The sequence below is a fragment of the Chenopodium quinoa genome, unplaced genomic scaffold, assembly GCF_001683475.1.
Source record: "Chenopodium quinoa cultivar QQ74 unplaced genomic scaffold, ASM168347v1, whole genome shotgun sequence".
In the NCBI taxonomy this organism is placed as follows: domain Eukaryota; kingdom Viridiplantae; phylum Streptophyta; class Magnoliopsida; order Caryophyllales; family Amaranthaceae; genus Chenopodium; species Chenopodium quinoa.
This window is the reverse complement of record NW_018745003.1, coordinates 1464426-1490158: the sequence shown is the minus strand read 5'-3', so window position 1 is coordinate 1490158 and position 25733 is coordinate 1464426. Positions and strand designations below refer to the sequence as shown.

The window sequence follows — 25733 nt, the reverse complement described above, 5'->3', positions numbered from 1 at the left end:
TTGGAGGGGAGATGATTAGCAAATCAATGTGGAAATTATTTAAATATCTTTCCAGAAACTTTTCTCTCCTTCCTTTCCTTGAATTATTTGTCAAAAACAAATTGTACTACGCTACTACGGAGTATTTAGATTCATAAGTTATTTTCAATGATGGACCATTGTGTTTCCTCATTATAATTTCATTAAGAAAAGGTAAAAGAAAATTTTTACCTCCATTTGTGAAATTTCGACTCACTTACTATTCATGTGGTTAAAATAAAATAATTTTGACCAACTTTTATGATTTATACATAAGAATTAAATTAATTAACATGAGAGATCTTATTAGGTTTATCTTAGTTTATATTTTCCAAATATCAACTTTTTATAATTGTCACTTACACATAGCCAAAGATATAAATGGTCAAAGACGTACATTGGAGACCATGCAAATGTAAAGTGAGTCGAACTTTCAAGAACGAAGGGAATATAATATTTTTACATAGCATGCATGAAATCGCCTTTTTTTTTTAATTTTTAATTTTCGAAAGAAAACACATGAAGTTTCATATTCACTCAACAGCTTCATATTCACTCAACAATAAACTTTTGTAAGGCTTTTGCAACACAGTACTGGATGCTTGATCACCCGGAAGCTTTTCTTCTTCACCAACCCATTTTTTATTCAGATCATGCTGCTATAATTTTACAGGAAAAACCTACTTCCTTCTCTCGCCGACCTTACAGAATTGACTACTGGTGTCTTTTATCAAAGGAAGTGGCGGATATTATATCATTAACTTGGGCTTTGGACTATAAGGGTTCTCCTATGTATGCTATTTCTAGGAAACTGCAGAACTTACGCACCAAGTTGCTTTCATGGTGTATTAATCATAAGAAGTTTTGGGGCATCAACTGGAAGGATTTGCATTCTTCACTATCTCCCCTGGCTCAGAACTTGGAGTCCAAGCTTCACCGTCATTTGTTTCTTTCCTTGCGAGATGACAAAATAGCTCAATCTCAGACCGCTTTTCTTTATTGGAAACAATGGGCTAAAGTTTAGTGGGACGCTTTGGGTGACTGTCATTCCCATCTGCTCTTTTCTTATGTTCAGGCTCGCCGCCGGGAAAACAAAATCCAAGGTCTTTTGGATTCAAATGGAAGTTGGGTTCATGATCACGATGGTGTTCGCAGGATTATTCTGGATTATTATTCACAGCTATTTTGTACTTCTCAGGATTCGGTAAACTTGCCTGCTTTTGATTGGAATGCTCTAGACCTTCCTCATCTTTCGGATTGTCAAAAACTTGAAATTACTCCAATTTCATATGATGAAATCAGGTGAGCTATGTTCAGCATTGATAAATCTAAAACTCCAAGGCCTGATGGCTTCACTTCTGCCTTTTTTAAGTCTCATTGGTTTGATGTCGGCCCCTCGGTTGTATTTGCGGTGCAATATTTCTTTCTGCATGGTCATATGCTTCGGGAATGGAATCGTACCTTTATCATTCTTCTTTCCAAGGTGGACCATCCCGAATAGCCTTCTCAATTCCGACCGATAAGGTTATGCAACGTCCTCTACAAATGCGTTGCTAAATGTATTTCTTTCCAACTCCGGAGAGTTTTACCTTCCCTTGTTTCGGATTTCCAGAATGCATTTGTTCCAGGACGACTCATGTCTGACAACAGTCTCATTCCTCACGAATTATTTTCTTATATGGATCGTTCTCGGGGTTGTACTATGTCTTCTGCTTTGAAGCTGGATATGAACAAAGCCTACGACAGGGTCAATTGGCACTTTCTGTGGCAAGTCCTTCGAGTCTTTGGTTTCCTGTCATATTGGATACACATCATAAAACAGTGCGTCTCTACGGTTTCCTTATCAGATTTGGTCAATGGCAACCCTACAAAAGTTTTTAGGCCGGCTCGTGGGGTTCGTGAAGGGGATCCTTTGTCTTCTTATCTTTTTGTCTTTGTATGGAACTTTTTTCGGCTATGATTCGTAAGGCAAAAAAAGATAACCTCTTTCGGGGCGTTAAGATCTCTAGGCATTCTCCTTCGATCTCTCATTTGTTCTTTGCAGATGACTCCCTTCTTTTCTTTCAGCCTTCTCCTCCAGCTTGTACTGAGGTTCTTCAAGTGATTCAAAGGTTTTGTGACATCTCGGGCCAGATGATAAAATTCATAGAAGTCCTTTGTCCATTTTAGTCCTAATGTTCCGGATGACTACCGAGATTTTTAGCCTTAGCTCTGCAACTTAAGTTTCAACCTTCCCTGAGTTCTTACCTAGGTCTTCCGGTGGATATGGGGCACAGTAAGTGCCAGACTTTCCAACCTCTCATTGACAAGGTGGCTAGTTGTTTGAGTAGGTTTGCTTCCCTCCATCTATCTGCTGCAGCTAATCTTGTGATTATCAACTCCGTTCTGGTGGCTTCTCTTAATCATGTTCTTTCGGTATTCAAGATTCCTTCTACGGTCACTGACAAAATTAATAATCTTTTACTTCGGTTTTGGTGGAAATCGAATTCTCACTCTAAAGGGATAGCTTTTGTTTCGGGTGAAAACAATGGGACCTTGCCGAAGGTCCGCTGAAATGGAGAAGACTGGATTCGGTCCAAGTTGTGTTGGGCCGAAGGTTTCCTGCACAGTAAACACACGTAAACTAGCCTCGGGGGTGTTTCCGAGGAAGGCCCCTCCGAGGCTAAAGTCAGTACAATGTGTAAAAGGAAGACACTATGCAAGAGAGTTTGTAGCTTGAGGCTTTTGTGGAATATATCTCAATGAGGATATGAATATGAACGTGTATCAGAAAAAATATATGAACGTTAATATGATGGCTTTTATACCTCATCATACATGGTGAGGTTGGGCCTTAGCCCAATTGGCATGCTTTGTGGGCTGACCTTTGACTTTTGTGCAATTGGAGAGTTGAACCTTGACCTTGGGCTTTTAATTGGATCATTTAGTGCTTAGGCCCAATTTTGACTAAATTGGACCCAAACAACTTGCCCCCCAGACCCGATTTGGAAGGATGACGGGTCGGGTTTGATTTAATTCAGAAAAGGAGGGAAGTAAATGATTTAATTGATCCAAAAATTTGAATTTAAACCGTAATTAATGAGATAACAACGGTTAATGATTGCGGAAGTTGGACGGATAATGGGCAGTTTAATCACAAGATCATGTGTTTAATGGTTACTTAGTGGGTATTTAAGAGAAATTAAAGCACAGACTCTTCGTATCCCGTACCTGGAGATATAAACAGAGGCGCGTCATTCTCCTCACTTATTCACCAACACAAACCCAGAATTCCTCGAGAGAGAAACCAAGAACCCGCATCAAAACTTCGCAAATTCCCCGAGCATTGAGCTTAGAAACTGAGACTTGCCACTACGAACTCGTAAATCGGCAACTTTCGCTTCAGATTAAGGTAAATTCCTTTGATTTCAGTTTATTTTTCTTCGAATTCGAACTCCTTCCCCTTTTCTTTCGACTTTTCTCTTCGAAATAATCAATGGCAAGAGGAGTTAGAGGTAGAGCCCGTGCTCCAAGAAGAGCAAGGCCGATTCCCGATCCTAGGAACAGGATTGGGACCTGGAATGGTCAAAGGCCGGAGTCTGACCCTGCTGAAGGGATTAGGGCGACTCCCCTTTCCTCGGCTCCTCCTCAAAGAACGGATGAGCCGAGCGCTTCTGGACGGGATGATGAAGTTCCCGCTGTCCTTTGGGATATCCTCCCTGGGTTTTCAGAATGGGAGAATGCCGAAGTCGTTTCGGCCATGATAAAGAACCGCCCCTACTCATGGTGGGTAGAGAACGCCGATCAATATCGATTTGCCGAGCAAATTGAGTTGCATTACGGCATTTTTGAAGCTGATGGATATTGGTGCCGAATGCCCTCAGCATCCGATAGAATCCATCGTCCACCCCCGGGGTATGTGGGGGTGTACACGAGACAGCTTCAGTACGGGCTGAGGTTCCCTTTGGACGTTTTCGTCCGAGACTTGCTGATCCATTACAACATCTCCCTATGTCAGCTAACCCCCACCAGCATCCGAAGGGTGATGACATACTTATGGGTCTGCAAGTTCTTCAAGTACGTGCCGAACCTGCACTGCTTCAAAAAGCTCCATCGGCTAGTGCCAAATATTCAAAGTGGGCACGGAAGCCATGGTTCTGGGTGGTACCGGATTGAGTCCCGGCCCCAATACTTGACCATGTGGCCAAACGACTCTTCAGACAAGGACTGGAGAGGTCAATGGATTTGGGTTAGGGCACCCACAGATCCGGGCCACCCTTGCGTCTTCAGCGCTCCCCGGTACTTAGCTGAGCCTAATCCCGAAATGGGAAGTCTAGGTCCCCCCGCAGATAACGGGGCGGATCCGAACCTGGATCAGCAACATATCTTCGGCAAGCTGCCGAACCCGGGGGGGAGTGGTCGAATGCAGCATATCCCGGAGACTTGGCTCCCCGATACGCATTACGTTTTCCAAGAGAACATGCTAGCAGCTGTTGGCCTCAGCCGAAAGTTTAAGGATGGTAAGCTTCTTCGGCTGGGGCCGAGGCTTTTTAACTACCTCTTTTTCTTCTCTCGCTTTGCTTTTTTTATGCTGTGCCGATCTATCTGAGCTAAACTTTCCCCTTTCCTTTTTTCAGAGCGGGACGAGACCAACGTTGGCATTAACTACGCTCGTCTTGGTGTCAACCAAGAGCGAGTTGTAACTGAACGGGCCCCGTCTATCACTGAGCCGAGGCATAGAGAAGTTCATCTAGACTCTTCCCACTTCCAAATTGAGGCTGTTGCTCTGTATCAGAGGCAGAAGCCTTGGTGGAAGAAGAGAGACCCTTGGTTTCAGCTGCTGAACGAAGAAGCTGAAGCGGCCCGCACAGCCGAAGAGGTTGCACGGGTACTTGAGGCTTGCGAAGGAGGAGAAGGGTCCTCCAGAGCTGCTGAAGCCGAAGCTGCAGCTAGAGCAGCTGAAGAAGACGAGGCTTTGCTGAAGACCTCGGTGAGCTTTCAGACAACTTTTTCTTTTTTCTTTTCTTTTTTCTTTTTTCTTTTCTTTTTTCTTTTTTTTTTTTTTTTTTTTTTTTACTCACATTCTTCTTCCCCCCTGTCTGTTACAGTCTGAAGAGAGTAACAGACACAGAGAAGGCAAAGCTCCTGTTCGTCCCGAAGACCAAATACAAGAGTCTTCAGACTCAGATATGGACGAGCAGCCCCTTCTGAAAAGGCGCCGAAGGATGGCCATCATCGGCCCTCATGACTTTCAGCAGAGGCCGATGACCATCGGCGTCGCAATAAGGGAACCTGAGGAAGGCAACGGATCGCCGAGGGTTCCCCAGCCAACACCCCAATCACCTCAAAAGACCCCTCCGCCACCTCCTGAGATGGAGGTGGATCAGAGAACTCCCGAACCTAAGGGAGGGGTCCAAGAAGAAATCAAGAAGAGTGCTGATGAGCACGAAAATAAGGATGCCGTGATGTCCAGCGCTGAGGGCTTCACGGCAGACATCGCAAGAGAGGTTGAGGCTTTCGTCCTCACCCCTGAAGAAGAGGAGGTCATAGTAATTGACTCCTCTGAGAAGGATGATGCTGAGACAACCAAAGCTAATCAAGCTCCATCGTCATCCTTCCCTTCTTTCCAGACTCTGCATTCTGGAGAAATGGGTTTCTCGGCCCCCCGAATTCCAATCCCAGACCACATCTGGGACCTCATATGGGGTCAAAACCGAGAAGGAGCTGCAGCCTACTTCGGCAATTTTGCTGGCATGTCCGAAGTAGACAGGGCAAGGATCTGGTCGCTGAAGGCCACTGCTGGGATGGGCGAATCCAGCAGATCAGTTCCTGACCCAGCCAGGTCTAACCAACTGCTGATGATGCAGGTAATTTTCCTTGTCTTCATTTCCTCCGAAATTCAGCTTTATATATATATATTTTTTTTTATTATTTATTTATTTTTGTCTTCCTGTTTTCAGTTCGTGCACAATCAGACTCTCACTGTAGAGCTGATAGATACCCTACAAGATAGGGTAGACGCTGCTGTGCACGACAAGAAGGTGGCTGAAGAGGAAGTAAAGCTTGCTAAGCTGAAGCAAGCAGCAGCTGAAGAGAAGCAGCAGGAGGTTGAGGAGTACGGGAAAAAAGCTGCCGAAGCCCTGAAAACCTTCTGCGATGCTATGGAGAAGGAAGTTTTTCCCCCACTGATGGAAGGGGAAAAATTCCTCCAGGAGCATATGGGAGTGGACGTCTCCAAATTCAAGGCTGCTGTTGAGAGCCGAATTCAAGAAGGAACTGCTGCACAAGCTGAAGTGCAGCAGCGTCTAGAGGCTCTTGAAGCCAGCCGAATGGCTGCTGAAGAGTTGCTCCTGGCCAAAGACGTCCAACTCTCAGAGGCTGCTGCTGCTGCTGAAGCCCAAAGAGCTAAATTCCAAGAGGCTGAGGATCAACTGCTGATCCAGAAAGTTGAAGTGGCCCAAGCTCAGACAAAGGCTTTCCAAATTCAGCAAGAGCTGAATGAGCTGAAAGGTTCCTCCTCCAAGCTCGCTGATGAGCTGAAGAAATCCAAGGAAGACTTGGAGGAGACCCAGAAAAAGCTGGCTGATGCTGAGGCTTTACTCAAAGTCCGTGTTTATACCCAAGAGGAATATGAGATGGGTTTCAGAAACGGATTCCGAGTATGCCGAAGAGTCTGCCTTCATGCTGAGCCGAAGCTGGACTGGTCTAAATGTGCTGAGTGGGTCCAGAATCCCGAAGACCCTCACATGAAGTATGCAACTCCAGCCGAAGCTGAAATTCTTAAGGCTGAGGAAACCGAAGAGGAAGCTGAGAGACTGGAGTTGGAAGCTGAGCAGAGGGAAAGGGAGGCTCGGCAAAGTGCAAAGCCCGCTTCTTCTGCTGCTGGGGCTGAGGCCACCATGGGGCTCAACGCTGATCAGTCTGATCCTCAGGCTAAAGCATAGGAACTCGGGCAGTCGTCTTCAGAATCTTGCGGTTCATCATGTGCTTAACTTTAGACTTGCCGCTTTCTGAGTTTTTTGCCTTGTTTTTTGCTTCAGCTTGCCTTGTCGTACAGCAGTTTTATTTTTTTGCTTATGTACGTATTTCGGCAACTGTTATTTTCCGCTTGTGGGCGGCTGCCGATATTGAATTATTGAACTTGTAGCTCAATTTTTGAGCATGAAATATTAATTTGATGCTCTTTTCTTCAGTTGCTTTATTTTGATGCTCTTTTCTTCAGTTGCTTTATTTTTGAATGCTCTTTTCTTCAATTCTGACGAACATACTTGCACTGAGTGCTTCTTGCCCCCCCAGAAATTGAAGTATGACTTCAGCTGAATAAGCAATTTCTTTACTTCTTCAAAATGGGTATCCGAAACACAGGGCCAACTGAAGGCAATGCTTCTGGGATACAAGTCTTACTGAAGATTGACTTTGTCTGAAAGTTGGATATCCGAAACACAGGGCCAACTGAAGGCAATGCTTGGGATATTAGCTTTCTGGGATACAAGGCTCAGTTAAGGCAATATCCCAGAATTGCCCATGGACTAACCTCTTTAGAACAAGTCTTACTGAAGACTGACTTTGTCTGAAAGACCAGTGTTCTTAAAGAAGATGCATATCCGAAACACAGGGCCAACTGAAGGCAATGTTTCGAATAATGGCTTTCTGGGATACAAGGCTCAGTTAAGGCAATATCCCAGAATTGTCCATGGACTAATGTCTTTGGAGAACAGGTCTTACTGAAGTTTGACTTCAGCTGAAGGACCAGTGTTCTTTAAAAAGACGAGTTTTGTAAGCCATCTGAAACCCAGTTACCCGAAGGCGAAGGTTTCAGACGAGGCTGATTTTAAAAATTTTCAACTGTTGCTGTTATCCTTAATTTTCTGTCTATCTTTGAAAAATGGATACCCGAAACACAGGGCCAACTTAAGGCAATGTTTCGGATAATGGCTCTCTGGGATACAAGGCTCAGTTAAGGCTATATCCCAGAATTGTCCATGGACTCATGTCTTTGGAGAACAAGTCTTACTGAAGATTGACTTCAGCTGAAAGACCGGTGTTCTTTAAAAAGACGAGTTTTGTCAGCAATCTGAAACCCAGTTACCCGAAGGCGAAGGTTTCAGACGAGGCTGAATAAAAAACCCTTAAAGAGTAGATAGAACAAAGAAAATTTTGAAAGGATAAAAAGTTGTAAATATTTATATAAATGGCGGCTCCAAGGCCTTTCATTAGTTCAAAATGTACTTACAAAGATTGTTCTGCCCCGAAGGGTTTACACATGATATTTTTTCAGTACATCAGCGTTCCAGTGATTTTCCAACTCAGTTCCATCCAACTGCCGAAGTCGGTATGTCCCTGGCTGAAGCTCATCATAAATTTCATAAGGTCCCTCCCATGTAGCTGAGAGTTTCCCATGGATTCGGCCTTTCTGAACTGCAGCAGCATTCCGAAGGGCAAGATCTCCAATTTTGAGAGGCCTTGCATGGACCCTTATGGGAGATGAGGTCTGAACTTATCCCGGGCATATCAGCTGCCGAGAAAGCAAACACATCTCTGTTATCCCGAAGGAGCTGAATAAGTTCACAACGGGTGTTAGGATCAAGGTCCATCCCGATTGTTACACATTTCTCAGCATCTCCTTCAGCCAACTCAACTGTTTTAGTCTGTTGGCCCATGTCCATTGCCGATGGACTGAACTCTTCAGAATCTGGTCTGCTGCCAATGTCAGCAGGTGTCCCAGTCTTTGTGTTCTCGACTGGCTCTCTGAGTCTTGCGGTTCAGCTGAGGAGTCAGCCTTTTCCCTTTCGGGCCCTTTTTCTCTGGGCACGGATCCTTGGGCCGAAGCACTTAGGCCTTTCGGCTTTTTTGTGCTTGGCTCTCTTTCTTTTCCTTTCCCCTCCTCATCCTTGTCGTCGTCTGGGCGACTACTGGATGGTTTGAGGTAGTTGCACCTTCGGGCGTCCTTTTGGTTGCCCTGTATCCTTTCGGGGAAGCCGGCGTCTGAGACGTAAATCATCAGCTGATGATAAGTTGAGACGACCCCTTGGATCTCGTGAATTATGGGTCTCCCCAGAATCACGTTGTACACTGAAGGAGCGTCGATGACCAAAAATTCAATCATGACGTTCCGGGCTGCCTCATCGCAACCGATGGTGATAGGAAGTGTCACCTTCCCATCTGGATAAGTTGAAGCCCCATTGAACCCGGATACCGGATAGGGCACCGGCGTAAGGTGCTTGGGCTTCAGCTTAATTTGATTATAGGCCTTTCGGAACAGAATGTTTGCTCCACTGCCACCGTCAACAAGGACCTTACTGACGTCGTGGTTGGCCACCGTGGCGATGATCACCAACGGATCCTCATGAGGGAACGTGATCCCCCGGCAGTCGGCGGCTGTGAACGTCATGTTCGGCACCGGCGACTGGGGAGATTGAATGTCAGCGTTGTTCACCTGGTGAGTCAAAGCTCTAAGGTGGCGCTTGTGCTCCCTCCGCGAGTATATTCCTCCCGAGATAACATTGATCGGAGGGAATTTCCCCTCCGGCTTTTTACTGTTTTTCCGGGGGAAATCAAGGTCCTGCCGAGGGTCCTTTGCTGACCTCTCGGATTCTTTTTTCTCGCGGTGATCCGCGATGTATTTTTTCAAGTATCCCTTCCGGACCATGTCCTCTATCTGGTCCTTCAGTTGGATACACTCCTCAGTGTTGTGGCCCGAAGACTCGTGGAACTCACACCACTGATTTTTATTTTTTCGCTGATACCACTCTGGGAGTGGTCGCGGCTTTCGGTAACTCTGCTCTTCCTTCGTCACACTGTAAATTTTGGCGCGTGGAAGAGAGAGCGGAGTGTAGGACTCGTATCTGCCTGTGTATGAGGCTAATCTGTCCTTCTTTAGGTCGTTGGCCAAAGATGGCTCCGGAGCCTTTGATTTTCCCTTTGCCTTATGGCCTTGGCCTTCAGACAAGGGTATTTGCCTCTGTTTCCCTCCCCCGGATTGAGGTTGGGTTTTTGCTTTATTCCATTCTTCGGCTCGGATGAACTTATCCGAAGCACTAAGAGCTTCCTCCAAGGTCTGCGGGGTATGCATGACCATGAAGTCTAGGAATTTTCCTGGCTGAAGGCCATTCTGCATTGCAAAAACAGCTAACCCCTGGTCCAGCTGGGAGACGCTTGATGACTCGTTACTGAAACGGGTCAGGTAGTCTCGGAGGCTTTCGGTTTCCCCTGTTGCAGACTCATGAGCTCTGCGGTAGTCCTCTCTCGGCGGTTTGCCGTGGAAAACTTGCTCCTGAACTTGGAGGACAGATCATCCCAACCTGTTATGGAGCCTTGCCTTACTCCCTTGGAGATCCACGCTTGCGCGACCCCCTTGAGAGTGGTTGGGAAATATTTGCACCAAGTCGCCTCGGATTTGGGGCAAAGATGCATATGAGTCTCATACGAGGCCACGTGGTCCTTCGGATCCGTGGTCCCGTCATATGTGATATGCGACGGTATTTTAACCGTGGGTACGCGCTCTTCCAGTATCCATTGCTCGAATGGTGAACTAGCGGGTAGCATAACGGCCTTGCCCTTGTTCCTGGCCGAAGGGACCGCGCTCCGCCCTCTTAGAGAGGTAGGAGTGGTTTTCGTCCCTGGCTGGGAAGTCTGGGCCTCGGCTGCAGGGTACGAGAGGCGACTACGCACGCTCGGTTCCTGGCCGCCGAGTCGGTCAAGGACGCTTCTGCGAACAGTCTCAGGTTCTCGACGAGTAGATTCTGGCCGAGAAGCTGAGCTGCTGCTCTTATGCGCTTCTGGTCTTGAGGATGAGGATCCTTTAAATAATTGAGGGTTCTTTTTCCTCTGTTTTTCATTTTTCCAAGAATCCTCCTCCCACTCTTCCAGTTCCCGGAAGGAAGGAAGCTTCCCACCGTCATGGTCTAACTTCCTCCGCTGATGCCGGGTATGCGGAGGAGTTCGATCACGAGGCGGTGGCATATTCTGTGCCCTCATTGCCTCCATGAGTACTGCCAGCGCTCTTGCCACCTCTTCCGAACTGGGCCCCGTCAAAGGGGTCCTCGGCCGAGTGTGGGAATGAGGCCGCGCAGCCGATGGTTGGCTTTGGGACACTGAATATGTCCTATGATCAGACTGACCCCTGCTAGACCGAGAGTGGTCCGGCCTATATTGAGAGTCATGCATTACGGGAGATAGGGAATCCTCCTTGCATGATCCTCCCCCCGAGCCGGCACCCTTGGGAGAGTTCCGGTCCGGCGAGGGCGATGGTGTAGGGGTTTTAGGCTTTTCGCCCGCTCCTTGACGGAGGCTTTTGCTCTTGCGGTTCTTAGCCATGGCTGCTAAGTTAATTGCAAGATGATCTTGGTTAGGAATTTGGCTTAAAGATTTTTGAAAGTCTTCCCCACAGACGGCGCCAAATTGTTTCGGGTGAAAACAATGGGACCTTGCCGAAGGTCCGCTGAAATGGAGAAGACTGGATTCGGTCCAAGTTGTGTTGGGCCGAAGGTTTCCTGCACAGTAAACACACGTAAACTAGCCTCGGGGGTGTTTCCGAGGAAGGCCCCTCCGAGGCTAAAGTCAGTACAATGTGTAAAAGGAAGACACTATGCAAGAGAGTTTGTAGCTTGAGGCTTTTGTGGAATATATCTCAATGAGGATATGAATATGAACGTGTATCAGAAAAAATATATGAACGTTAATATGATGGTTTTTATACCTCATCATACATGGTGAGGTTGGGCCTTAGCCCAATTGGCATGCTTTGTGGGCTGACCTTTGACTTTTGTGCAATTGGAGAGTTGAACCTTGACCTTGGGCTTTTAATTGGATCATTTAGTGCTTAGGCCCAATTTTGACTAAATTGGACCCAAACAGCTTTGACTACCTCATCCCTTCTCTACTTGCCTAAAGGGTTAGGTGGTTTGGGTCTCCGACATCAGGGCCTATTTAATACGACTTTGTTAGCTAAACAAGCTTGGCGCATTATGCGACACCCTCAGCTGCTGGTTTCAAAGGTTCTTCGTGCTAAGTACCCTTCCCTTCTACATGTTCATGATCAAAGGCGGATTATAGGCTTTCTTGGGGCTGTAAAGGTTTATCAGAGGGCTTTAGGAGTCTACAGCTGGGTCTCAGTTGGAAGATAGGAAATAATTCTTTGGTTCGTATTCTTCAGGATTCTTGGGTGCCAGGGACGACTGTGCAGTTCAAGGATTTGCCGGCTGGATTGGTTCACCCAACTCTGGTGTCTTCTCTTCTCGATCCATGCACAAATGCATGGGATCCCTCTTTTATTCATGGTTTGTTTCCTCCTTCCACTGCTGTTAAGTTTCTGAGTCTTGAGCGACCGGCGCAGCTCATGAATGACTTTGTGTATTGGAAATTTACAAGGGACGGAGTATTCTCGACTAAATCAGCCTAGGCAAATCTGATCCTCCACTCGAACTGTCTTTCTCATGATGGTTCGCCTGTCCTCCCTTTAGTTATGGGCTTTGCCTATTCTTCCCAAGTGGAAACTTTTTATTTGGAAGCTACTCCGAGATGCGCTTCCTATTGCAAATTGCGGAGAAAGGGTAATCCTATAGACCCTGATTGTTCCTTTTGTCGCCTCAGCCCTGAATCCATAAATCATCTTTTCCTGCATGGTTCCTTTACTCATCATCTTTGGGTTTGTGGTCCTCTGGGCATCCGAGTTCCTACCGACGACCCCCCTTCCTTTTCGCATTGGTTCACCTCCTTGATTTCTTCTGTTCTCCGAACGGGTTTGAACTCCATCATCTCCTTCACCTGGGCCATATGGGTTCTCAGAAATAATATTCGGTTTCAGGGTGCCCAGTGTTCTCCTGAAGCAGTCTTTCAGACAGCCAACAGTGGCATCATCGTAGTTCCTTGGCTACGCAATTTTACCAACTTTCAACCCATCCTCCTAGTTTCAATCTTCCTATCTTGGCCTTTTCCCTTCGAAGTTGTGGCAATGATCAGCCTACTATGAATCTTATAGTCGACAGAGCTTGGGATTCCTCCGATTGTAGGGCAGGAACTGGTTGGTGCTTTTATTCTATGGATAATGCATTTTGTTTCGGAGGCGACGCTCAAGCGTGCTTCGCTCTTTCAGCTTCGCAGGTCGAACTTCTTGCATGTTTGTTTGCTTTACGGATGGCATAATATCGGGTTATACTCATGTGCAGATTCAAACTGATTGTATGGCCACTCTTTTCAGTCTCCGTGCAGAAGGTATCACCAACATTTCGACTGTTTGGGTTCAGCAACAGCTTCGGGACATCCTATCCGCCTTTACAGTCTACTTCATAAAGAAGGTTTCCCGGGATGCTGTTTTGCCAGCTCATCGTCTTGCGACTTCAGCTAGGAAGCGTCGGCTTCTTCGTTACTTTTTCTAGTTTGCTTTCTTTTGAGTGAATCTTTGTCACACACACAAAAAACAAATAAATAAATAAAAAATAAAAAAACTTTTGTATGGTAAGAAAGATATTGATGGTGTATGGTTCAGAGAGCCGACGTTTTTGGTACGTAGAAAGAAATCTCTAACTAGTCCAAACCTCCAAATAATTTTTTTTTTTTTTTTTTTTTTTTGAAAAGGGATTGAAAAAGAGTTGAGGTTTGAGACTTTGAGGTCAACTGTTAAACAAACTGGTCTTGATCAAAAAAGCTTATTATTGTAGGAAGTTAGGAGTTATAAGTTGATCAAATTTACTACTCTTTACCAAAGATTCTCAACTATTTTCCTTGTCGTAAATTATTCCAATATCCCTACTAGTCATTTTACTAAATAAAATTAGTTATCAGCTGAAAATGAAGCATTTACAAAATACTTTACCCAAACAGTCAAACCATTTGATACAACCAACTAAAAACAAACAACTTAAAGCTAATTGCCAAACATAGCCATTAAGATTCAAGGCCTTCATAGTTCATACTCATACAACTGAGCTCCAAATTGCACTTTGTCAGAAGTATCCAATGTAATTATAATGGTTTCTATAATTTGAGAATCAATTATTCATTTTTTAAAAATCCTTTTGGGTATTTAAATTAGTCTAAATCCCTTTCAACCTTTAGAAAAACATTTAAAATAAAGAAAAAGAAAAAAATTGATGTTTTTGGTATACTATTACATGACATTCCACCAAATATTGCTCTTAGGATTGTCACATTTTCTTTTTCTAGTCTTTTTCATAATGGTTTGGCACTTTCTTAAAAGCTTTTATGCTTGATTTTAGACTGATAGAAGTTATGATTCTGGCAATTTATGCCATAGGCTTACAATGTCGTAATTTATTTATTTATTTTTTTAATATTTTTTTTAAGACTATGTATTTCATTAGGAAAATGCTATACATAGTCCTAAAAGAAGAAAGTATTAGGGAAATATCTTCATTAATTACACTGATTTGCGCGTTATTTTGTCATGCATTCCTAAACTAATACCAAATAAAAAAAGATATTTAATGCTTATTTGTAGCCCTAAGGATTACATGTCTACATATAGCATTACCCATTTCATTATTGTTGAATTCATTTTTTGCTTTATAATTTTTCAAATAATATTCTCTAAAGGTTGGATAATTATAGTAGCTTGAATGATCCCATGTGTCTGTATATTATACCCTTTAATTACTTCGTATATATTTCCTCAAATTGAGCCAAACCAAGTTGTATTGACTAGATAATGGGATACAAGTCATAAAACTACACAAATATGAAATATGCATGCAACTTTGTTCGTTCTTTCTAAAAATAAAATAGATTTGTTACTCCAGCAAAGCAAATACTAGGATGATGTTTTTGTTTGAAATTAGTTGTCGAAATTAACTTAAATCCCTCTCAATTAAAAATGCCATTTAATGGTTCACGATGTTTGGGAATGGCTAGTCAAAAGAATTAGTGCAATCGTACTTACTACTTAACTTTTTTTTTTTTTTTTTGACGGAATAAATGATATAATTGTATAATTTGTATTTATACTGTAGCAATCAAACATACATTGCTAAATAATATTCCCTCTGTCCCTAAATTAGTGGCCTATTTCTAATATTTATTCCTAAATATTAAGGTATTCTTTATGTACGGAGGGAGTATTTCCGTATTCTTTTTGTTAATATTAAGGTATGATTATGAATATATTATTCAATAAAAAAATTATTAATATATACTCCCTCCGCCGCGTAATTATCTGCAACATTTACTTAAAATGGGTGCTCTATATTATTTGCAACAAATTTTTTTCTTTCCTTTTTGGGTAATATTTAACTATTAATTACCCACTATTTATCCACTTTTTTGGTTAGTGGTCCCCTCCACCACCTATTACCCACTACCTAAAACCCACTACAAATATTTGTGTTCACACTACAAATACCAAATATACCCTTATTTTTCAACACTTAAATGTTTAGTTTATATATATCATCATATGGGTAATTTTGTATTTTTACCTTTCTCTCTCATTAATTAAACCCACCAAAACTCAATTAATACTCCCCTAAAAGTTTTGCCTAGGAGTCCGAAATATTGTCCTTTGTTGCAGATAACCTCGGGCGGAGGTAGTATTATTAATCACATACATCAAAGAAGAGTATCTATACAATTAAGTTACAAGAAAACTAATTCAAAACCTTTGGAAAAGATATTCCTACATAATAGATATTCCAAAATATCTCCTAACAACATTGCTCTTTTTTTTTTTTTTTTCAAATTATAGAGATTGAATTTACAGACGTGAGATTACTCTCATAATTTTTATTTTATTTTTTGAAACAAGATTACTCTCATAATCTATTTCCAATAGAAACAAAGATTCTAGAGACTTCATTTCTAATCAATTTGTATAAGGAGTTGTACTGTGCTGGTTTTTTTGATTTCCATTGCAATTTGTGGGGGGTACGTGAATAGCAAAGAGTTGCGCGCTTTTGATCAAGAATTCAAATTACAAGGCAAGTCTCTCTATTTTTGCTTAAATTGATATGATGTCTCATAATGTATTAAGGAGTACTTTGATGTAATTTTGTTCATAATGAATGATTTCATATTTTTCACGACTTCAATCTTGAAAATTTACCCTAAGGCAAATGAGCATGTCGAATGCAACTACAACCTGTTTTCTTTTTGAAGCTAGATGAGATACATGATCATTTTGTGAAAATTTGGGGTGGGAAAGAGGAGGTCGGTGGATGTGTTTGAGGAATAGGTATAGGTTAATCTCGAAAATTGACAAAGATTTGTTGAGATCCGCAATTGATGTTCATCACCAAGCAGTATTTGGTGTGCTACGTAGTTGGTAAGAGTTTCACCTTATAACCTTAAAATTATAGGTTTGATCCCCATTAACCTAGATTTAATTTGTAACTTACTTGAGATTGTTGGGAGATGTCACGACTCATGACCAACTGACCTAGTATAGCTGTTCTTCTTACCAAAAAAATCAAAGTTATAGCAATCATGACTATAGGTTAGAAGCCAAAACAAATTTGTTAAACATGAAATATGATCATTGTACAAACATATAGTAAGGAATTTCCATTTTGAAATAAATAATGTCAGTTTATCTAAATAATATAAATAAAATTATGTCAACTAATTTAATCGGCAAAAAAAATTAAATACAATAAAATAAATCAACATGTTTATATCTTTTCCTTTTTGTAATGCAATTATACACCATAGAACATACATCAAATCCTTTTATTGAAGGGTGTCAAAAAAAGAAAAAAGAAAAAAAAAAAAAAAATCCTTTCATTGAAGTGGCCTTAAATGTTGAGTCAAAATTATAGACTAAAGTCACTAAAGTAAAGGTTTATAAATTTTGTGGTGGTAACACCTAAACAGTCCACCTCCAGAGCTTAGCATGACTACAATTGAGCTTTTTCCTTTTTTATATCTTTAAAACCTGAACAGATAGAATATGAGCGCACCAAAACTAAAGACTAAAAAAAGAAACATTTTCAGATGATAGAGATTTACTAATATCCCACAAACCAATTTTCCAGCTTTTCTTTCCCCTTTTATTGATTTGAATCTTGGGTTAAAGCGTAGTTGGTTTATTGATCACTTTACTAGCTAGTGGAGTGGGATGAATAGATTAGATTTGTGCATCTCAACAAACATGATGTTGATTGATTTTGAACTTTCCCTTTCATTGTAATTCCTAGCACTATGCAACATGTTGAGCAACACTTCTCATCTTAAGAATTGTGTTGTTACAAATTAAAGCACAAAATTAGCATAAACGACGTGCTTCTTAAAACACAAGTTAAAACTTACTATGATTACAAAATTCATAAGCACGGGTGAAAACTGAAACTAATTTAGACAAAATGCTTAAGAAAAAAACTTCGAAGACTAGTGAATGGAATCAAATAGCTCATACACCTAGTGCTTTGCCTAAAAATTACTTGATCGTACAATAGTTGCACTACTCACATGGTGCAACACTAGCACTTTCAAATAGGTTACTCTCCTTTGTTTCAGGGGAACGTTGTAAAGAGTTAGCGCGGTTGATCTATGTTGAGTCAAGAGGTATGAGGTAGGACTAACTTTTCTAAATCCTTAAATCCATGTCAAATGTATTTGTTTTAATCAAGGGTCTAAGAGTCGGCATCACTAGTGTAAATATTACTGTGAAATGAACATTTTCATGTATGGCTGTAAAGGGTTATCGTATATTCTAGATAACGAGCTTGGTGTTGATGACGAGCTTGGTGTTGATGTGTTGAAAAAGTCTTCCATTTAAGAAGCATGATTTCAGTGTTGATTGATATGTCAGTCAAAGTAGATAAGATCGATTGGCTAGCCAACGTAAAAAAAATTTATATAGCTCTTTATTCTGTAAGGTTTAACAATCATTTGTAGCCGAAATTTTTTGTTCATGTAGTTGACTCCATCGTTGAAATAGGTTACGATATTGATGTAGGTGGTGGTGGTGGTAATGTAAGAAAATCACCAGTATGAAAACTCATTTGACTATCTACAATACATGAATATACCCCTTAAACAGACTGGTTATAAAGCTCAAACTGTTTAAGCACGATTCTGGACTGTGTTATGCAACTTATCCACTCGATCTTGAAACGAAGTGCTTTACTATATTCCTATATCTGCCACAGTCCTCCGACAGAAGTACTTGTGCCAATTTTCCAAACCAATGGCCTTGCTAAAACAGAAATTGTTAAAATATTGGTAACCTTGATTTATTAGACACTATCAAAAGAATACATGTGAGGTACAATGAGAAAAGTACTCTGTAATTGTACAGGTATTGAAATGAAATTGGCATTCTGCCATAGTTTAGCTCCCATGAGATGAATGGTTGCTTGTTTTTGGTAACGGTCACTGTATCTTACTGCAATATTTACACATGCACATATGGAACCTCCCATATACCAGTCATCGACAAAGCCTTACCCCATCTATCATCAAGCCAAGTCGTCAAATGCCTATATACTGTCCAGCTTCTGCTGCAATTTCAGAAATCCAATTAGCAGCACTGCCAAAGAACAGCTCCCAAAACCAAAGATCCAACGCAAGGACAGAGGAAAAGATAAGGAGTGCTAAGGTTTGATAACGATTTAATGGCCAGCCGGAGATCTCAGCTAAGGTCCTCAAAAAAGAGAAAGAGTTGCTTTGTAAAGCTCGTTTCCTTATGGCCCAGGCAGTTACCCATTGAACTTGAGTAGGTACCAAGTCGAATTCCTCCCTTAATCGCCTCCCTAAATCTGGCATGTGCCCACCGCCATACAGTATGGCTATCTTATTATGGCCCTCATCAATAGCCTTTTGAAGTGCATCTATTGCTGCCTTGTTTCTCTCACCAATGATAACTGATTTTTCTTCCACATCTGCTGTCCCTAGCGTGAACCTTCACATAGGAACATTTTTTCATTAGTTAAATTACTCCTTGGTATGAGAACATACAAGGTAAACCAAAACAAGCAATTATAAGTTTATAACCGAGTAGAATGCTGGTAAGCATCAAAGACTCAACTCAAGTTCGTACTTTCAAGTTGACTAAGTTCCTACTTTCAAGTGGACTAACCTCAAAAAGGATAAAGAAAGAAAGAGCACACAGGAAGAAAAAGGAAAAAAAAAAAAAAAAAAGGTCTGGGAAAAAATTTCAGCATTTAACTGCCTACTATTAAGAGTTTTCCTCTGAATTCTCTCATACTTGACTGGTTAATATCCTTCTCTGATTTGGCAGGTTTCTTTTTCAGCAAGTTATTAAAGACAACAAAATGGTGAATGTAAATGGTGTTCATACCATTCTTGGAATTATTGGCAACTTAACTTCATTCATCCGACTTGCATCACCAATGCCTACAATTTGGAGATTCCTGAAGAAAAATCAGTGGAGGAGTTCACATTTCACCCTTATGTTGCTGGGATAATGAACTGCATCCTGTGGGTTTTTTATTCTATGCCATTTGTACACCCACATAGCATTCCAGTCACAACCATGAACTGCATTGGTCTCTTTATGAATGTTGCTTATGTCATTGTATACTGGATATATACAGTGAATAGTAAAAGGAATGAAATTAAAGTATGTCTTAGTGCTGAGTTGGGGGTTCAACTTTTCTCAGCTAGTGTCACGCTTCTAGCATTCCACAACCAGACAACAAGATCCAACTTTCTGGGAGTATTCTGCAATATCTTTGGGATCGTATTCTACGGAGCACCACTTACTGCTATGTGGAACGTTATCAAGACGAGAAATTCATGCCACTGTCTCTATCCCTAACTGGATTTGCTAATGAAATTGTCTGGAGTGCATATTCTCAGATTTGATCCCTATATTCTGATTAGCAATGCATTTGGAGCAATACTCGGTGCCTTCCAACTTATATTGTATGTTGTCTACTGCAGGTCCAAACCAAAGGATGGCCCCAATCCAACCCCCCAAGTTCAGCTACAACTGGCACAAAAAGTTTAGCTACAGCTGCAGTATGAGACTAACATGGAGCTTTACTAAAATTACTTTCATAACAGCCCTATGTTTTGTGTGACAATGGCTTTAATTATTAATTAATCAAACAGTCGTAACTTTATTTTTGTAAGTGAACAAGGAGGAGAAACAGAGCAAAGAACAATCTTAATTCAATCTTTGTAATAGGGCCCGAACTTAGGATGCCCAAGCTTGCAGAATGAAGACACTCCATAGATCACTTAACAATTAGTTAGACATCATTATTATAGCTCCAAAATTCCTTGTATATTTGTTGCAGAGTAGCAAATGGCACTTAAATCAGACTATTCAGATATCCTGTGATCTTGCATTCTCAGCAATACACACAATCTTCCAATACGTCATGAACTCAATTGTAAAAACTTTGAATTAAATGGGAGAGGTAGTAGTGCACACACTTTTCACTGACTCCACTTGCTCTTCAAAGTTAAGCAGGACCATCTTCAACATTTTAAATATTATTATTATTTTTTTAAATGGCCAGTTCATATTCAACAACAGTTCAAAAAATAGTTGTATATTCATTATTCAAATTAAGAAAAAAAACGCGTGCTGATAATTCATGAAGTGTAGTTGCATATATATAGAAAATCATGCCATATACTTACTCAGATGTGAGACGCTTCGCCAGGAAAACCTTCATTGCAGCACCAAAATCAAGCCGAGACAAAGCATCAAGCTCAGGGTATTCTGATACCTGGCCTCCAACATCAGTACAGATGCCTCCAATAATAAGAAGGCCCACAAGTGGCATAGGAAGTACACGAGATGCCCATAAAAGCTTGGATCTCCAAGGGTCAAGATTTTCAGGAATCTCCGGTTGTATCAAGGCTTTAGTCGATTTGAGGGTCATATCTCTTGCAAAGGTAAATAAACTTTCACCTCTTTCCATCTGAAAGAATTTAAAGATTAAAAAAAATATGTCAAGTTTGAGCCTCTCTTTCTGTCATTTTCAACTGCCAACATTCACGAGCTCAATCATGCCTACCTCCTCTAAGGAGATTGCAAAACCAAAAACCTCATGGCTAAGGCCTAAGAGTCTAGGTTATATCTGAAATTGTTGTTAATCAAGTTCACACAATTACTCGACTGCTTCCAATTTAAATTGTTTAGCATTTTATGGTCTATAATCACATTCAACACAACAAAACATGGGATAACAGACAAACAAAACAAAGTTACAATAGCAGAATGTTCATTACAAGCCCGTAATTCACAGGAATCTTAGAGCAGATATTGTACCTGAAGTGCCCTGAATGTCTCAAAATCTAAGTCAGCATGGTACCAGTTCTCCGCCTGGTAATCAAGACAATCTAACTGGAAATCAAGCATAAGTATTCGAGCCATTTGCCTTTGGATAAATCCAAGAATATTAAAGCCTCGTGAGCGCGAAGATTTAAGCCTCCTTTTCGTCGCCGCATTTCGACGATTTTCTAAACTCTCTCTGCTAGCCACCATCTCATAAAGGACACAGTCATATGGCTCAAGTTCCTTCTGTAAGTTAGTAAAATATCTGCACAGTAACAGACATTGGTATATCAGAATGAGGACCACAGTGAGTATATATCTAAGGACAGTTGCAGGCTAATTGATTGGCAACATGAGCTACATCAACAAACCTACTAAAACAAAAGGGGATAACCTCCCAAGTCCCAGCACCTACCAGAAAAAGGAAAAGAAAAAAGGGGGGAACAATGAATGCAGTGGAGTGCAGCCCACAAACAGAATTATTTTACGATTAGGATAACACAAGTTTCAATCCAATAACTCAGGTTGTAAAATTCAAATACAACTGTAATATTACAATTTAACCACAAATCAACCTCAAGTAACTAGATTCCCTGAGAAAACTATAAAGAATATGTGGCCTCAGTGATAAGTCACCAGCTGTGCATGATCAAGCATTAGAAATTTGCCAATCTGTTGGAATTCCAGTTTAATTTAGCTGACATGTTTTAAACGCAAATCAAACTAGTTGTACATAATATAAATAAATAAATTGAGGAACAAGTACATTATGCTATTAGCAGCTCCAATGAACACTTGACCATCATTTCCTCTTTCTCACTTCAATATTCTTCAATTTCCTTATAAATGACTCAATGATGAACCATTGAAGAATCCAAAATATAATACTTCATATAACACATTCTGAATTCTGCAGTAAGGAGAGTAACAAAACCTAAGAATTTTACAAACAAGTTCTGACTAAAATCGGTGACAAAAAATTAAAAAAAAAATGAGCAACTTGAAATAAAAAACAAAAAATAAAAATAAAATAGAGCTAGTTAAGTAACTGATTTGGGTAAGATGAAATAAACTAACAGTGAGTTTGATTAAAATCATTGAAGGGAAAGAGGGAAAAGAGAAAGTGATGGGAGGGGAGGAAATAATGAGCATCCATTTTCCTTCCAAATTTCTCCAATAATGAAGGGATTTGGTTTACTTTTGGGGAAGGAAAATGAATCCCTCCAATTCATATCCCTTCCTTTTCCTAATGTCACATCCAAAGGGAAACAAACCTCTCACTTACGTTTCCCTCCCTTACCCTCCAAATCTTCATATCCAAAGATACTATAAGAGTAAATTTAATCTATACACTGACGTTACACCTTACACCTCAATCAGGGAATGCCATAGTCCCCATAGAGGGAGGGTGAGCACTGGATAAACCAAAGGCTAATTAAAAGATCTTTTCTTCATGCTACCCTATTGGGTATCCTCTTCATAGAAAGCAAAATGTAGAGCTAATTAGCTAATTTAGTCAATCATAATAATAACATGTCAAGGGCAGAAAGCATAATAATCTCATAGTTCGATTTCCCAAACTCCCCCCTCCCCACTCCCCCTCCTCTGCTTGTGAGGCTAAGGAATAGAAGAGAGGACACAAGAACTCACAAATCTGTTTTTGAAAATAATACGGACAAATTTTCAGGCAAGAATAGTGACACTGAGATAGCTAATAGCTGAAGCAACAGAAACAAATCTTAGTAACTACACAGCAAGAAATACAATGAAAAATCTTTAATTACCAATATGTAAAAATTATAAACATTTGATATTAGAATGATATAAATCGAGACGTATCTAACAAGATTCCACATAATTATATTTTTTCTTAGCTATAAATCATCAATGCAAGTCAGAGTGAAGCAAATAAATAGTGTAAAAGTCAGATTGTTGCAAGTATTAAAAAAAAGGGAGAAAAAACTTTGAATTGAAGTAATAAGACTAATAACAACACAATCCCCACTCTGCAAGGGAGAAAGTCCTGCTCCAAAATCTGTTTTTAGAATATTAACACCACTTGAGCTAATCTCGTGACACACGGAAACTCCAGCTATCGACAGAGGGTCAGAGGCGTTACTGGAAACACCCTATAATACATGTATAGGCGTGTAGCAAGTTAGCAACCTACTCCATTGGATTATTCTATTACTTAATCATTTAATCCTTAAAAAAAATTCACAGCTTCAAACTTTCCACATTAACGCACTAATTCAGTGCTATTGACTAACCCCTCCATTTCACAATTCAGTTAACTAACAAACATTAGTATATATCGCGCTTATATTTGATATATTTAGTATCATATATACTTCAGTTTGCGTTGCAAAACCTCCTCAGTTCAGTCAATTCAACAACAAGGCATAGTTAAAACTCATTTCAATCAAATTGGTAATTCTGAAGCTCCAATTCTTTACCCATTATCACATCAATTTATCTCAAAAACACAGAAAATCGAAGAAAAAATTGACTTAGGTTAAAACTTACTCTTTATCTGCAATGTGGATAGTAGAAACCAAATCAACCTGCAAAATTCAATCCACCCCCAAATTAAAACTTTTAAAAATCAAAAATCAACAAACCTAATCACACTTATATTACAAAAAAGGGGAAATTACCCTGAGAAAAGGGCGAAAAAGGGACCAAGGGAACTTCTTACGGAAACCAACAACAGCAGTCTGCAATTCACCATCACCGCCATCGGAGCTTTTACGAAACCTCATGAAATCAGCGATGGAGTTGTTCTGAAAAAATTGCTCCGGCGAAGACGTCGTGGAATCATCTTCCAGCGGCGGAGACGGCGGTTGCCGGAAAACGGAGAAAGCTCGGGGAGGAGAGAGAAAGTTAGGGTTCAGGCGAGAGAAATTGAAGAAGTGGGTAGGTTGAGGGTAGGAGAGAGAATCGGAGGAAGAAGAAGAGGTGGAAGGGAGAGGAGAGAGAATGGAGAGAGAGTGAGCTACCATTGTTGATGGTTGTGAGAGAAACAGAAAGATGATTCGGTTACTTCATTTTAGTCTGGTTCTCGTTTTTTCTGTTTCTTTCTGTTTTTTTTTTTTTTTTTTTTCCTAATTAAAATAAAATATCTTTATTTTTTCTATTCATTCAATTTGCACTTATTGAAATGACAGTGAACTTATAAATCAAAAAAAAAATGACAGTGAACTTAAACATAAAAAATCCTAGCCGTCTCCTCTTTTTTTTTCTCTCTAGGAATCTTCAGAAAAAAATAAAAAATAAAAAAAGTTTCAAAGGCTGAAAAATCTAAATTTCTCCTTCGACTCTTTTCCATTAGTTTCCTCATGTTTTTGTTATTAAATTCAATAAAACTACACTTTTTGAAGTTTCTAAGTATCCCTGTAGTGGGTTTGAGTGTAGTAAGTGCCCCTATGGTGGGCTTTGTTTTAGTTTTGGTTTTGTTTTTTGAGTTTAGTATGGTACAAGTTGTTTCATGGGTAAAGATTTGTGCGGGATCGAAAAAGAAGTTAATCCTTCGATTACAATCAGATGAATCAGACGAAAAATTTCTTCACGACTACAACAGATCGATAGACCCACTCGTCGAAGAAGGCTGTAAATCACAGCGATATGAAACAGGGTATGAAGAATGTACGATTTGCAACAATGATCGTAGCTCTGCTGAAAGGAAGTTTTTATTTAATTCAATTGTCATGTATTTATTAGATATAAGTCTCTTTGTAAATGTCGTATGACTTTTTATTTATGAATCAATCTAAAAAAAATTACAGCGAACTTATTACCAAATTTTGCAAAGAAAAAAAAATAAAGGAATAAAATATTAGCTTAGCTCTTTAAAATAATCTGTAGATAATATGTATGGAATACAAAATACAAAGTATTTTTTTCAACTTTATTTCATTATATCAAGTTATTTTCAATGGTTTAAAGAATTACAATATTAGCTTGATACACTTATAATGATTATTAACGGGGTACATTGTATGTAGTTTTTTTTATAATTTTTTAATCTGAAAACATATTTTAAAAGGAAAAAGATATATGTAATAAGAAACTAAAAGGGGAAAGAATTGACAATAAATAAACATTTATTACACCGATTTACTCGTGAATTGTCGATAAATTCTTAACTTTGTACTAAAAAGGAAATATATTAAATGCTTATATATAGCCTTTCTTGTATTAAATGCTTATAGGGCTGCATATAACATTATCCATTTTAAAATGACATTATCTCTTAACAAGACTCTGCCACGTGTCATCCTCCTTCCTCGATTAACATGTAGTCACCTCATATTTACAAATGACGTATCATTTAATATCTGATTAGTTAAGTTTCCATATAGCGGGAGATATAACTATCAGCTTACTCATAATGACCAACCTACCAAATCATATTTTCTATTATTACCACCATGAATAGATAACTTAGAACCAAACCTAAGAAAAAAATAATAATAAATAAAAAATTCACCTAATGAGCATCATGAACACTTAATCTTGCACTCCTAATAAAACT

General features: G+C 40.2%; 1 protein-coding gene and 1 pseudogene across 1 annotated transcript; one reads left to right on the top strand and one right to left on the bottom strand.

Moving 5' to 3' along the window:
- Positions 1-18154: 18154 nt before the first annotated feature.
- Positions 18155-24598, bottom strand: LOC110707789. Its single transcript, XM_021885838.1, has 5 exons — positions 23857-24598; positions 23726-23763; positions 21194-21464; positions 20560-20843; positions 18155-18847 (listed from the first exon to the last, which is right to left on the bottom strand). Exons 1-5 carry the CDS (start codon positions 24199-24201, stop codon positions 18418-18420), a joined length of 1368 nt encoding a protein of 455 aa, XP_021741530.1. The 5' UTR covers positions 24202-24598; the 3' UTR covers positions 18155-18417.
- On the top strand, positions 18855-20549 carry LOC110707790 (annotated as a pseudogene).
- Positions 24599-25733: the final 1135 nt, after the last annotated feature.

Coding starts and splice junctions, on each gene's coding strand:
- LOC110707789 (XM_021885838.1), bottom strand. CDS start 24,201: ATGGTAGCTCACTCTCTCTCCATTCTCTCTCCTCTCCCTTCCACCTCT. Junction 20,844..21,193: donor AGACATTCAGGGCACTTCAG/GTACAATATCTG, acceptor AAATTCTTTCAG/ATGGAAAGAGGTGAAAGTTT. Junction 18,848..20,559: donor GCGAAGCGTCTCACATCTGA/GTAAGTATATGG, acceptor TCCTATGTGAAG/GTTCACGCTAGGGACAGCAG.